Raw genomic sequence first — 14,109 nt, 5'->3', positions numbered from 1 at the left:
TAAAATAAAAAAAAAATTACTGTATCACACATAGCTTTTATATGATCTTTAAAAATTTAGGGAATGAATTAACATCATTAAATACTATATGTTTGTAACAAGACAAGTTTAGCTTGTCTCATGTCTCTAGTTACCTAAGCAATCTTGTTTTGTCTTTCATTAATCTGTTTTATAATGCCATCAAAATACTTCCACTTAAATCTAAAATTCAGCTTATAGCAGCCTATCTGCATTAAAGAAACTAGTCCATTTTTTCATGGAAATACAGGCAGTTCCAAGATCTTCCATCTGATAAACTGAGTTTCAAACAAAATACACTAAACTAACTGAAAAAAATTATTAGTAGTAATACTTCCGACAAGCTGATAAAAACTGAAACGCAAAAACGAAGGCCGCTGCTCCACTGATGATTCCCACCCTCCCAGACAGTGATCCTGCAAAAGGTTATGCTTCCCTACTCTATCACCTGCAGCAAAGTCAATCAGACCTTGAGCACCAATTATTCTGCTCTTGGGAATTGTAATTTAAGATCTGAAGCTTTATTTTCAGCCTTTCATAGCTGAGATACAACCTTAATATTCTAACTGACCAGTGAAACTCTATTCCCTTTCCACACTCCATATTCACATATTTAGACTGATTAGGTGTGTTTAAGATACGCATAGTCGTGAATCAAGTTTTAAGCAACACTTCCATGCACTACAGATGTAAAATACATGGCTGATATTTTGGTTTTCCAAAGTGTCCAGAAGACACTGACAAGACAAAATATGAATATTTAAAAATGTAATTTCAACTAGTGATGTGAAAAAGACTAAAAGCCTCCATAAATTTAGCTTAGTATCATTCAAATATAATAACTTTTTTTTAATAGCATCGTTTAAGCCATCAGGATCTCACATTTTAAATACATCTGATTGTATTATATATATGTTAAATATATGTACTTACTGTTATTTTTGTTCGGGGGGTTTGACAGCCCTGATCTAAAAATATAAGAAAACATTTTTAGAAAATTTTTCCCCTTTTTCAGAATCAAAGTAAATTTCAGTTAAGCAACTCAGACAACTTCTATCATCAGGATAACATCAAATTAACAGCAGTGATTAGTACTGTATCACAGGCAAGAGCTGCATGGGAGACTTCTCATTCACAGGCACCTCACCACTACACAAAGACAAATGCTCATCAGTGCTCCATCCAGATGTGAATACAGCCTCATTCAAAAAAGTAAACACCGAAATGTTCAAATATGAAAATGGCTGTAGAAAGAAGTTGCATTGCTACAATTGCATTAATTAAAAAGCTGATTTATTTGAACTTTGCCTCACTTGCCATTTAAACCACGTAAACATGCATTCAGCCCCATCAGCAAATTTACATGGTACCTATTGCCAACAAAAATAAAGCAATGTATTCCTCTTATATAGATAATTTAATTCCATTCCCATTTAGTTCCATTTCATTTATTTCCTCTTAATTCAATTTATTTCTTTTTTCATTCCTGGTGCATTTGTATGCTCTCTGTGATCAAAACACATTTTGAAAATAAGTGCTTCCACAGAGCAAGTAATGACAAACCAGAGCACGACGAGAGGAAAACATTTTCTGTCCCCATGATAATACAACAGTAAAATTACACTTAACCTAAAAAGATGCTTCTTAAAAAGCGATTACAAAACTGTTTGATTACCTGACAACGTTTCAGTTCTTGAAAAAGCAATAAAATAAAGAGCTAAGATAAAAAATAGCAAGCAGCTCAATGATGCCTCTGATGCTAAAATAAAAAAGGGTAATCTCTAACACAGTTTATTACAACAAATAAATAATTCATACAGCTTTAAATTTTTCATTTAAAGGAAGCATCTTGTTTGCCATTTAGCATCCATAAAGCAGCACATACCATAGTGTAAGTTCTCGGGTCCTTTTTGGGTTGCCAGATTTGGTTCGTTTTGTTGACAGTAGAAACGGAGCAAGCAGTGCTGGTCACAAAAGTGTTTCATTTCACCACGCCACTGCACTTTCTCTTTGAGAGTTCCTTGAGACTTACAACAGTCACATCGTGCAGCCTTAATGCAAAGGAAGATTTTGACATTTTTAAACAAGCCTCCAAAAAAATTATTTCTACATTTTAAAAGGTTTTGTTTTTAAGAATACTGAAGAATCATTACTGCCACACAGTCAAGTTCCGCTCAAGCAAGCTCTATGATAGTTACACTACCTTCTAACCGGTGTACACAGGCACATCTGCCACTTTATTTTCAATTGTTTGCTGGGGGTTAACACCCAGAATGAATCATTAAATCTTAAAAAATTGCTCACCTCTAGACAGTCAGCCAAAAGTGAATTTTATGCATCAATTTTAATTAATTCTACTTAAGCATTCTCCAAAACAAGAGCAGAAAGTGACTGAGACTCCTTAATGGCTCTCTTGAACGGACAAGTAGAACTGGGTTTTATCCCCCCGAAGTCTGGTGGTTTCTTTGTTTTAAGTGGCAAACAGAATCACTTCTCTGGGTATCAAATTGAAGCACTTTCATGTAAGTAACTTTTATATTTTCATTCTTTTAATAGTTTGGCAACATGTAGATTCCAATTATTTAGTTCATCACAGTTTCTCTATGATTTATAAACAATAGCTTTCACACTGAAGAGGTTTCCACAAAAATCGTTAGCACATAACTTGAAACTCAAAACTTTGTTCATATGTATCCCTAGCTAAACATTTAAATAAAATATCTTTCACCAGCCTACACGATAATTTCATGACGCATCACTCAGACATTGCTTTTCTCCAAAATAGATTCCACTGAATTTTATCAGCCATGCTGTAAGTAATTATCTGAACAGCAGTAGCCCCAGTTTCAGACCTTCAAGTAAGCAAAGAATTGTTTGAACTACTGCTCCCCCTGATATTGCCTGCAACCTCCATCCTAAAGCAGTCCTTAAAAAAAATCCAAAAAGCTTTACGGAATCTCAGGAATCTAAAATAAGTCAACCTAATAATATAGCCAGGAGAGAAAGAGGGAAGTTATGATAATATGCAACATAAAACATTCATACGTAAAAGCATACACAACATTGCAGTTATGCACAAGGCTCTGATGGCTAAAAAAAGCCACGAAGTTCCAACTGTAGTTCTCATTACTCCAAAAAAGTACGAACAGGCCAATTAGTTCCAATTTAAAAGGTAATTAAGTGTTGAGTTCCTTCTCAACCTGATCAGTCTGGCACCATGCTCTGGCAACGCAGAAAATTCAGCTCTCAGTTGTAATCTTCCAATACTTAAGACGATACACCGAGAGACTTGATTCTAACAGTACAACCAGTTCTAAATTGGGAGCAACTGAAGCTGTAACTTCAGGATCAACTCACACTAAGTGCCAGGTGCCCCTGGAAGGGCAGGTATTTCTTCCCCGCTCCTCCGTGCAGGTGTCAGCAGTAGTGCTTATGCACCTGTAGGTTACACAAGGGCAGGGACCTTCCAGCACGGCATTTCCCTCATCCTCCCTCAATTTTTATTACATTTGTCACTGTGACTTTCTGCTGATGCTGACCCACAGTTCATTTTGCAGCAGAGATATTCTCAGTGGGATAAAAGAGCAAGTAGGTTGTATTCTTGGAAGGGAGCGGGGAAGAAGATGAAGTGTAAAGTGTTGCCAAAATAGCCTAGATTATCAGTTCAGGGAAACTGTGAATTCACACCTTTAATGCAAATGCATCTTTCAAAGCCACCAAAAGGCTGAAATACCAGTAGAAAAAAAAGATAATGTATAATTCACTCTAACTTTAAATCTCAAGCCCACCTAACCCTGATTAAGAATGACAGCTGACCTGTGTAGAGAAAAGCCCACATATTCTAACCTGCTACGCGCTGCTTGACTATCAAAGCACCACTATCTGCTCAACTTTCTCATTCAAAGAAAAAAAAAGGTGACAAATTTTGTCAAATGCAGCAACTACAGCCCTCCTGCAATTCTTTTCTCCCTCTCCTGTTCTGCTTTTTTGTTTAGATATTTGAATAAGTATTACTGTCTCTCCTAGGCTGCTACTAAGGTATTTATGTGAAAAATATTTTTGTTTGCTTCCACACAGAAATTACTCTTCCTTAGCAAGACCAAGATTCTTTTATAAGGATGCTTCACTTCGCATCCCTGCACCTGCTACACTGGAGTTCTACCACTTCCATAATCATGCTAGCAGTCAATACCATACATCCTTCCATGCAATGAACCTTCCTACAATCTGCCTGCTCTCCCCAATTTCCCTGACCATGAAAGTTAACTGAAAGCAGAAGTGTGAATTCATGATCTTTCTGCTTTTTCCTTCCTTCCTTCCCCTTTCCCTCTGGGTAACTAGCACTACATGTTAATTGAATCTCCAAAATACCTGCCTTCAGGTATTTTGCTCTATTTCTGTGTTGCCAGAAGTCCACCCATACTCTCTGTGATTCAATTACACATAATTTCTTTGCCACTCATGACTGCTTTTTAGCCCAAGACTTTTCCCCAGTCCAACTTCAACACATTCAAATGGGCATGGTGTTTAGTATAAATCACTAATGTTTTCCCCAAACTTGGTTTAAAAACAAGTTTTTCACATGTGGGGCTTTTATTGACATTTTTAATCCCCCCCTGACCTGTTCCTAAATGTTCTCCAATGGTTTGGATGGCTACTAATTTGACCTAATCTTAGCTGTCTACAGTAAATAAGCAGCAGGAGATGTTTCCAGAGAGTGACTGACTATAGAAGAAGGGAGATCAGCTGTACCGAAACAGTGCCTACTTGAAATTGAGATGCCTAGATATACAATGCCTAAACTTGGACAAGGTAAATTCCACAAGGTTGTCTTGCTACCTTTACCATTTAGATCAATGCTGGCTCCACAGTTTCAAATTGTACCCCTGCTGACAATCACTGCCATCTGAGCTCACCAGCCACAATGATTTTTCTATGCCTCAGACTAATTCCCCACCTCCTACTTGGTCTTTGCTGAAGACACCTGACCTCTGCTGGATACACAGTCATTGCTGCACATGCTCAGTCCAATCAATACTCCACTGTAGCCTGGAATGACCTGTAAGCGCACTTCAGCTGTGCTATTTTCAGCAATGTTTCACAATGTATATTTAAAGAAACATGTTTCTGCACTGATCTCGGAACTGTATACTTTTTCAAGTTACTTTCAATGCTCTAGTATAAGTAACATCAAATGATTGAAATTCTCATCAAACATGAGGCTACTAAAATATTTATATAGACATTTCCTAGACATTTTTCAGATTAACATCCAAACCATGGCATGCAATTGAAGTTTACAGGAGGAGCTCCAATAACTTGGGGAACTAACCTCAAGACACCAAAAATGTTACCTCTTGTTTTAAAAGATGCATGGACACCATACAGCAGAAACTTCCTTAGAACTTGGCACCAACTGATAACTGTAGCTGCCACCCAACAGACGATTAGGACTAAGCTATTCTTTTACATTTCAATCCCTCAAATTAGGTTTGGAGAACACTTCTAGGTAAGTTTGATATACTTATAAATAACCGTCTTCTACCACTGCTACCTTCTTCTGGCTTTTTGAGAATAGAATTTTGGCATTCAGGGATGTTCTCCCATAATACTTAATTATTTTTAAAAGTTAAGATGTTTTCCAGATACTATTACATGAGAAAGATGTGCCCATAAAAAAAGAGAGTAGACAAGGAAGATGAAGAAAACACTTGCTTAATGAACACAATGATGGTGTTAAAACATTACTACAGTATTGCTACTTATTTCTCTTCATGTATACATTCATTGGAACTCCAGAGTAACACTGGACATAGTATAGATTAGACAAAGCTCATACATATGTAATTTTATTCTTTTAAAAAGCTCACAGACAAAACAGCAAATGAAGTACAAGTTCAGGGAGTGGTTCGTATCTGTTCTGTCTTCCTATACTTTGATCATTATCTATTTATAGCTAGATAAGAACACCAGTTAACAATGCACTACCAAACCTAAGGTATATGGAGTGTCTTATAGAAGAGGGAGAAGTTACCAGCAAGGATGTGGAGGGGAAAAAAAGACAATTTTAGCAAAACATGCAACTTCCCAAAACCTATTACATGCCTTCCCCATGTAATAAATCCCAAACTTTTATAACCAGAACTGAATTAGGCAAAGGCCTTAAGAAGTATTTGAAAAAAAAATACTATCAAGAATTCATCATCACGTAACACTAGTCCCTCTAGCAAGTACAAGATTAAAGAAGTAAAAATACCTAACACTTCAGTATCATCAAAAGTATCAAAAGTCGTTACTCATCAGCACATCTCTTCAGATTAAACTGCCATCTCATAGCATCATGTCTAACTTTCCTCTACCACAGTACCAACAGCAGTACCTTAAGCAGACTTAATGGGCCAATTATGTTATTGCTTTATCCCACAGATCAGAGGGATAACCTGAAGTCAAGAGTTTTCAAGTGGTTCTCAAATCTGAATCAGAAATCAAAGCTTCCACAGAAGTTTATGTACATGAAACTAGTTTGGTAGGCACACTTCCAGACTGTATTAGATTTCTAAAGCACACCAACGCGTTATTCAGTTCCCTATCAGAAGGCACTTTTTAACCACACCCCAAATTTTAAGACATATAGATTAAATATTATTATATGAAGTTAACATTTTAGTAGGTTTAAGAACTTTGCAGCCAAGCTTTATCACCCTATTTTCACATGACACAGGAGAAACACATTCTGGTCTTCAGTAGTTTTCTTTCAGGAATGTCTAACAGGACCCTACATGTTATTCAAAATGAAGACTTTATAATGTTTGGCTGTAGCATTTCCAGAACCAGCCATTCTAAAATAACAGTATGTCTTCAGATTCTCTTCTTTTATGGTAGGCAAATCATCTTGAATTACAGGACTTCTATCCAGCCCTCTAACACTGCAACCTTCCAAGCTGTCTACAGAGTTTTAGTAAGATGATTAATTTTGTACTGCATTTTTTGCAATTGCATCCACAAGTGTAGTTCTTGTTTTAATATTAGTGTAGCTTTCAGGGATGTTCACACCAGAGATCAAATATTTTATCCATGACACTAATCGCAGGTTAAACCCAGTTCAATTTCACCCTTATTTCTTTCAAAAAATAAACCCAAAAAACCTCTTAACATGAACTCTTTGCTGGTTGAGCTTCACAAGGTAGTTAAGTTTCCAGAGGTTTAGAAATACCTGCCATCTGTTTGATTTAAACTTTTATTAGAAATCCATTTGGTCTTGCTTTTCCCTTTGGCATCCTTTCCACTGGGAAATACTGAACAATCAAAGCCTCTGCACTTCAAACTGAGAGAAGGGAAAAGGCAAAAAAGGAGGCAAAAACAGGAACAAGAAAAACTAACCTAGTTTATCGTCAGTCAACTCAAGGTATCATCCAGCTCCTATTAACAGTGTTTTCAACATTCTGAATACACATTTAAGAAGGTCTGACAAGAAAACTATGGTATCATTTGAGAAGAAAAAATTGGAATTGTAAAGAAACAAATATACATAGTAGTTTCTTGGTTTTCTGTAACTCAAGACTTCCTTGCCAAACGAATTAATAAAATCAGATGATAGAAACGCTGCTCTAAGATTTAAGAAAACTCAAGCCATGAAATTAATACATTTGCTTATTGTATAGCAAATGCTTTGCTGAAGTAATCCATTTGCTGCACAGTTCTTGAGATATCCTCATATGTGCTTTTTTTTTTTAACTGCAGAGCTCTCATCAAAAATTCTGAGTTACTTGCCTTGTAGTACCAGTCCTGAAATTTTTTACAGCACTCTTCACTGCAGAAATCTCTCACTACACCATCAAGTTCCTTAGTTGCTCCCTTTTTGCACAGCTGTGAGCAGTAATTACAAGAAACACATCTCAGTCCTAACCGTCTTGCAAAGTCTTGTTTATATAGCAGCTTGCAGCCTGGAAACAGATTTTAAATATTAGGAACAAAGGAATTTTTACAGAGAGATATCACAGTTAAGAATTAAAAATATTGAAAAGTAAATGAATACAACAACAGCTAACAATTGGGGCTTCAGACAAATTCAGGTTGCATAACACACTGTATTTCAAGACATTTTTACCTGAATACCTTTCCTGCACAAATCTATGGTTTCATGTGGCGTCCATATCTTTTTCAAAACACTACGCTTGAATCTGTGCTTATCAAACCCCAAATAAACAGTCAGAAAAAATACATACTTTTCTTTTCATGTAGATCCATGCAAAAGCATTGACTTGGAATTACATTGCTCAGTTACACATTCTCAGAATGCTAGATATCCAGAAAATGACAAGCAGAAATTTTAAGCCAAACACCACCATCCACTAAAACAATACCCTATCTTCAAGGACCAACTTATTTCTATTACTACTTTCATTCATATCAATACAACAAACCACTTAAGACCACTTCATTTTTAAGAACGCTAATAGGTACAAGATGACCTAAGAACCGAGGCATTTATTAAAAATTAGAACTATAAAGTAAGCAATGATCAGTACTGAGAATAATTATGCAATCACGGGATTTTACATATTAAATTTGTTTAGGATTTCTATGCAATTAATGTCTTATATTTTCTTTTCACATCAGGTGTTTGGTTTTGGCTTTTTGGTTTGGGTTGGTTTTTTTGGGGGGTTGGTTTTTTGTTTTGTTCTGGTTTAGATTTTGCATTTGCTATGCAATCATAATTTTATGGTTGCCATAATGAGAGCCATATTCTTCAATAATGTGATCCTCCCTCAAACAAATTAGAAAAGATATTCTAAGATATTAAATGCACTGAAAGATGAATACTGTAGCTATTGCATAGGCAATTTTGAGAATATAATGTATTTAAACTACCTCAAATCTAGCGTCTATTCAGCTGACGCCTGTATCATCCACTCTGTATCTCTTTAATTGTGCTAATTTTACAGAAGAAAACAGTATGAGAAGATGAAATAGCTGTTTATATTAAACACTGGAGGGATGAGAAAACATCTACACAGACCTCCAACCTAAGTACTGCACCTTTTTTTATGATCTCTCAAATACCACAGTACCACCAAAGACCAGAACTCAAGTCTTCCAAGTGCCCATTCTGCTATGGCATATCATCTAACACATGCAGACTTCTCTACTTCTGTTATGAAACTCAATATGTAACATACATGCTGCACCTCCTCTGGCATACAGAATATAAAAATACTATTTTTACAATGTATTCAGTAATTTCAAAGAAATTACTTGTACCGTTGCCTATTAGGATAGAATTGCCTATGTGTGCAACTGAGATACAATTTTTAAAATCACTAAAAGCACAAGAAAACAAATGGAAGCTGCAGCAGGCAGTTATCTTCCAAAAACAGGTTACTAAGGAATTTTAACTTGCAATGCTAAAAACTTTACTAACAAATTAGATTTGCTAGCAATGTCAGAACAACTATAGAATATCGTACAAATAAGACACTATAGGTAATAAGTATGTTATAAACTGGTGGGGTTTTTTTAGTTATGTATCTGATTCTTTAACAACAATATAAACACACAAAACAGGCAGTGCAGATTTCAAGTGCCAAATCAAGCAATCATCCTCACAGTGCAACAAATTTGGATGTTAAATGCGCCATTCTGAAGGAAATAATAATCCTGAAGATAGTAGTGTATGCAAACTATGAAAAGCACCCCTTAAAGCACTGAAAATTTCTTGCCAGTATTTTTTTCTGATAGCTGTATCCCTCATTATTGTACGGGGCACCAGATTCTTTTCAGTTCTCTACAGTTCGAGATAGCTCAGCACGGCAATGTACCCTCCTCTTCAGCTTTGTCTTAGAAGAGCCATTCAGTGCTGCACCAACCTTTCAAGACTATAGATTCGTAGTACTCTACCATCAATGAGGTGAGCTATGTGCACCCGGCTAAATAGTCTACAAAAAGGAATTGACCTTTTTCTTGGCCGCTAGACCACAGGGAATAAAACTGAAGATGATACCACTGTTAGATTAAAAGAAAAAAAGAAAAAGCAACAGGTAAGAAATTTTCCATCTGAGAGTCAAATATCTTCCACATCTCCATGACTCATGGAAAATAATGAGCAGTGAATATTAAATAAGGGGAAACAAAATGTCCAGAATTCCAGCCCTTAAGACTAAATGCCTGAAAGCCATGGGGCTCTTTATAGACTGGTGACTGCAGGGCTTCTTGCTGAAGGAAGCCTCTACAGAAGACAGAAAATCCATCTTCAAAAAACTTCATGTTGACAGAAGATTGTTACAACCCTGAAGACCTCCAAATTGGGTACAGGCCTTTCCTTCTGCGACATCATGAGCAAAATTCTTCATATTTGTCTGATATTATTTTATTTCTTTGTAATAGGTAACTTAATCCACCTGATCACAGAACATTTGGTTGCTTCAAAATCTTGCCACTTCAGACAAAGGGAAAACAAAATGCCTTTATTTTTATAGCATGTACTTTAATTAGGTCCTTGGTGCTCTGTGCATACCTAGGATGTAACTTTTTACTATAATGCTATGGTTTTGATTAGAATAGTAAGACGTTCTTTGAAGTATGGAAAAAGGTATCCATCTTTGGCAAAACAGATTCTAAGCTTAAACAACTTGGTCTTCATGGTACACAATGTAAATCCTGAATTAACAGAGCAGCAACATCCATGCTGCCTTTGCAGATGTGACCAAGAAGTGGGCTTTGGCTGATAGTAAGTTGAGGACGAGCAATATCAAAAGCACCAGTTTTCTGACCTTGCCAATATCAACACCAAAATCCTGAGGGTTTGGTGAGCCTAACCCCCCTGGTGACTTGAGTTTTGTGAGTATAAACACTGCCTAAGACAAACAGGTCACAGCCCCAACATTTTGAACAAAAAGAAGTAAAAGCCTAAGTTCCTCAGGATTTCTGCTATAACACCAGACACAAGTTACAGTGTGACCACATGGAAATCTCTAGTGCTTTACAGTGACACTAGGAGAAAACAGCTCTTATCTGGAACAAAAATGTAACTGCAGGTCATTTCATTCAAGCTACACAGGTAATCAATTATGTTCTTTAGCAACATTCTAACAGACCACCACCCTGCAGGTCAATTGTCTCAGACAGAACAATAAGGAGCATTTTCAGATAAAGTATTTCCAACTCAAATCTGAACAAAAAACCAAGCAGCTGAGTACCTGCTAAATCAACATAACACATCCTTAATTGTGCTATTAGAATTCTGCCTTCCAAGCAAAACTCACCTCAAAACCTACCCCTTCCAACAGCCCTGAACTTTGGCTCCCCACATCAGCTCTAGAGAGAGGGTAAGGACTGGAGCACATGCAACAGAAGCTTACTGACAGGACAACACACGAGAAGTTCCTCCAAACCTTTTCTTCAAGTGTGTTCCAGGTCAAGAGAGCATCCCTTCTCTTGGCAGACCCAAGAACTGTCAGGTCCAGTCCTGCAGAGCTACCCACAGTAGGAAACCTGCTTCACTTGACTGTCTGCAGACTCAGAGCAAACAAGCTACTAACAACCTGACCCTACTCTACCAGCAGCAACTACCTGGATGAGGGAAGTTCTGTACATTCACACATCAAACAGCTGTGAAAAAGGAATGCTGAACTAAAAACATCTCCCGAGTCCTCAACACCAGTTTCTTTTTAGAAGATGTTCTTCTCTGTACTATAGAAAGCAACTGTTCCATCCTAAAAGCAATTAATTTTTTACCTTGGAAAGGCTGTACTACCAGACTCCCTTCTTCTCCTTCAAGCGACATACAAGACTTGCTGCTCTCTCATCTTGGAATAACTTCAACTGTTACCCTTTAGCAACTTCATCTAGAGAAGAATAACAACAGGCCTGTTGTATGCCAAACCACCTGTAGTATCAAGCAGCCTGTAGCATCACAGGCTAGGTCTGGAAGATTTCCGGAGCTATGTTCCATCCACATCTTTATGCTGCCTCCATCTGCATTGATTTGAATGCAATAGCCCCCTCTTCCATACCCACATTCCTATCACCTGCTGTCTGTGGCTTCATGATAAACATCACTATCCTTAGGAAAACAGATGCAGTGCCACCAATTTCAGGTCCTGCTTGGTTTACCGTTAAAAGAGACTCCATCTTCTCTGAATAACAGAAAGGCCGTGTATCCCACTTCCTTCCTCGTCTTCTGCTTAAGAATATTACTTTATTGTTCAACTCAACTTTTATACATCCTCAGTTTATCCTACTATTTTCTGATGTTAGATACTAGCTCCTTCCTTTCTCCTCCCTCCTACTCCCCTCCAGTTAATGAGTTTTTGCTTGTTCCTAAGTCTTTTCAAGTTGATTATCCTTTCAGGTTAATAAGAAATATCTTTATAAGCTTTCTTCTTCGTGTGCTTATAATCTCAGCACCTTAAAATGCCATCAGTCCTTATCTGCAATATTGCATATTCTCTTAAGTAACTGTCTCAAACCTCTTCAAAGACTTAGTGGAGTTGACACTGAAGAACACCAATATAACAAGAACTCCTGCAGTCAAACAATGCACAGGATTTCACTTTATATTCTTTACCATGTTAGAAATTAGCTCTCCATCTCAAGATTCAGCACAGCTTGTACTCAAAATTTAGGTGACATGACATTAACAGTATCAACATTCTCCCTCTACAGACAGAGGCAAGATAAACAATCTCTTCCTCAGCATAGTTCTGCCTTTTGACTTTTTAAACCACAAGAATGCTGTCAAAAGTATCAAAATCCAGGTTAACAAGTTAAAATTTTCAAGTAATTCCAGAAGATATGCATCCAACAAGCACTCATTGGAAACTACATCCACACAATCAGACTCTTCCGTAAGTGAAACACCACAAGAACCAGCTCTTTCACATGTGCTTGTCTGGAAGGTGTAGACCTCTGCTCCCCTTCAGCACAGCCAAGGGCCTTCACTTGGTGCTTCTGCAGCAAGGGAGCCTGTTAAATGTTTCATAAAGGACTCTTCCCATTTGAATATGCTGTCTTTTTTTGTTGGTTTTTTTTTTTTTTCTTCAGTAACTCATTTTCATCAGCAGAAAAGTAACTTTGAGCTTTTACAGTAACACAATTTGTTCAGAATAGTCACCTGCAGCTCAACAAATTAATACCAGGCTACTAAGACTACATGGCCTGAACAATGCACTGTGCGAGAGCTCTCCAACAAAAACTGCCGCAGCTCAAACAGAAGTCAGAGATTTCCTGTTGTAACTGTTGTCCATAGCAGACAAAGGAGATCACAGTCTCTCAGAATAACTCAAGAACCTCAAAATCCTTCCAAAGTTGACTCCCACTTATCTACTAACCTGATTTGTGGGAAAGGAATACCCTCCCTCAGTAACAACAAGACTCCTGCAGTTGTGAAGAGCATTTTTATGGATCATACATTTTACAGTATTTAACATGTTTTGCTTTTCACTTGTCTCCTTTTGCCAGGATATTCCAACTCAGCAACAAATAAACCTTCAAAAGAAAGCCACAAGGAAGCTGATACTTCAGGTTAGAATTTATCTCAAGAGGGACACCGCCAAAGAACGCGGTCAGCAGCAGAATAAAACTGCCCAACACAGGAGGCTACAGTTGAAAAGGCACCACAGCAAGCACAGGAGTTTTTTAACATGGTAGGCCAAGATCAGAGCTGCAGAGAGGTAGGTAATAACAGGTCTGTGAAGCACAAACCCAAGAGCTTGTAACAGAAGATTTTCATTATGTAAAACACTTAACTGTGATATGAAATTTTACATATACTAAATAGAATTTCTTTTCCCTCTAACTACATTCTATACTATTTATCAAACCTCAATCGCTTTATGAGGTCCTATTACAAAGTAGCATGCAGTTAGGGAGTAGTAATTACGCCATAAGATTTTTCATAAAAATGGATGCTTTACTACAGTCTTCAGAAAGTTCTAACTTCAGAAAGTATGCTAACCCAAATTCTGCACATTTTACTTTTATAAGGTTTGTCAGTGTCTCTAAAAAGAGGTAAGTTGATAATGTAAACTACAAAAAAAGCTGTGTTTAAACAATTTCTGTTGCTCTCACATTTAACAATAACTAAACCAAGAA

General features: G+C 37.1%; 1 protein-coding gene across 12 annotated transcripts in view; it reads right to left on the bottom strand.

Moving 5' to 3' along the window:
* ZMYM2 (zinc finger MYM-type containing 2) overlaps nt 1-14,109 on the bottom strand; it is a 91,961-nt gene that overhangs the window by 18,239 nt on the left and 59,613 nt on the right. For all 12 annotated transcript variants that reach the window (XR_003563235.2, XM_027815677.2, XM_055701182.1 and 9 more), the window contains 3 exons: nt 7,789-7,961; nt 1,904-2,069; nt 952-986 (listed from right to left, as the gene is read on the bottom strand). Coding sequence is in view for 11 of the 12 variants with exons in the window: in XM_027815677.2 (XP_027671478.1) it covers nt 952-986; nt 1,904-2,069; nt 7,789-7,961 (374 nt within the window). In the remaining variant the exon portion in view is untranslated. The remainder of the gene's footprint in view (nt 1-951; nt 987-1,903; nt 2,070-7,788; nt 7,962-14,109) is intronic.

The sequence above is a fragment of the Falco cherrug genome, chromosome 2, assembly GCF_023634085.1.
Source record: "Falco cherrug isolate bFalChe1 chromosome 2, bFalChe1.pri, whole genome shotgun sequence".
Lineage (NCBI taxonomy): Eukaryota > Metazoa > Chordata > Aves > Falconiformes > Falconidae > Falco > Falco cherrug.
Note: the sequence above shows the minus strand (reverse complement) of the source record. Positions and strands in the feature narration are given on the sequence as shown.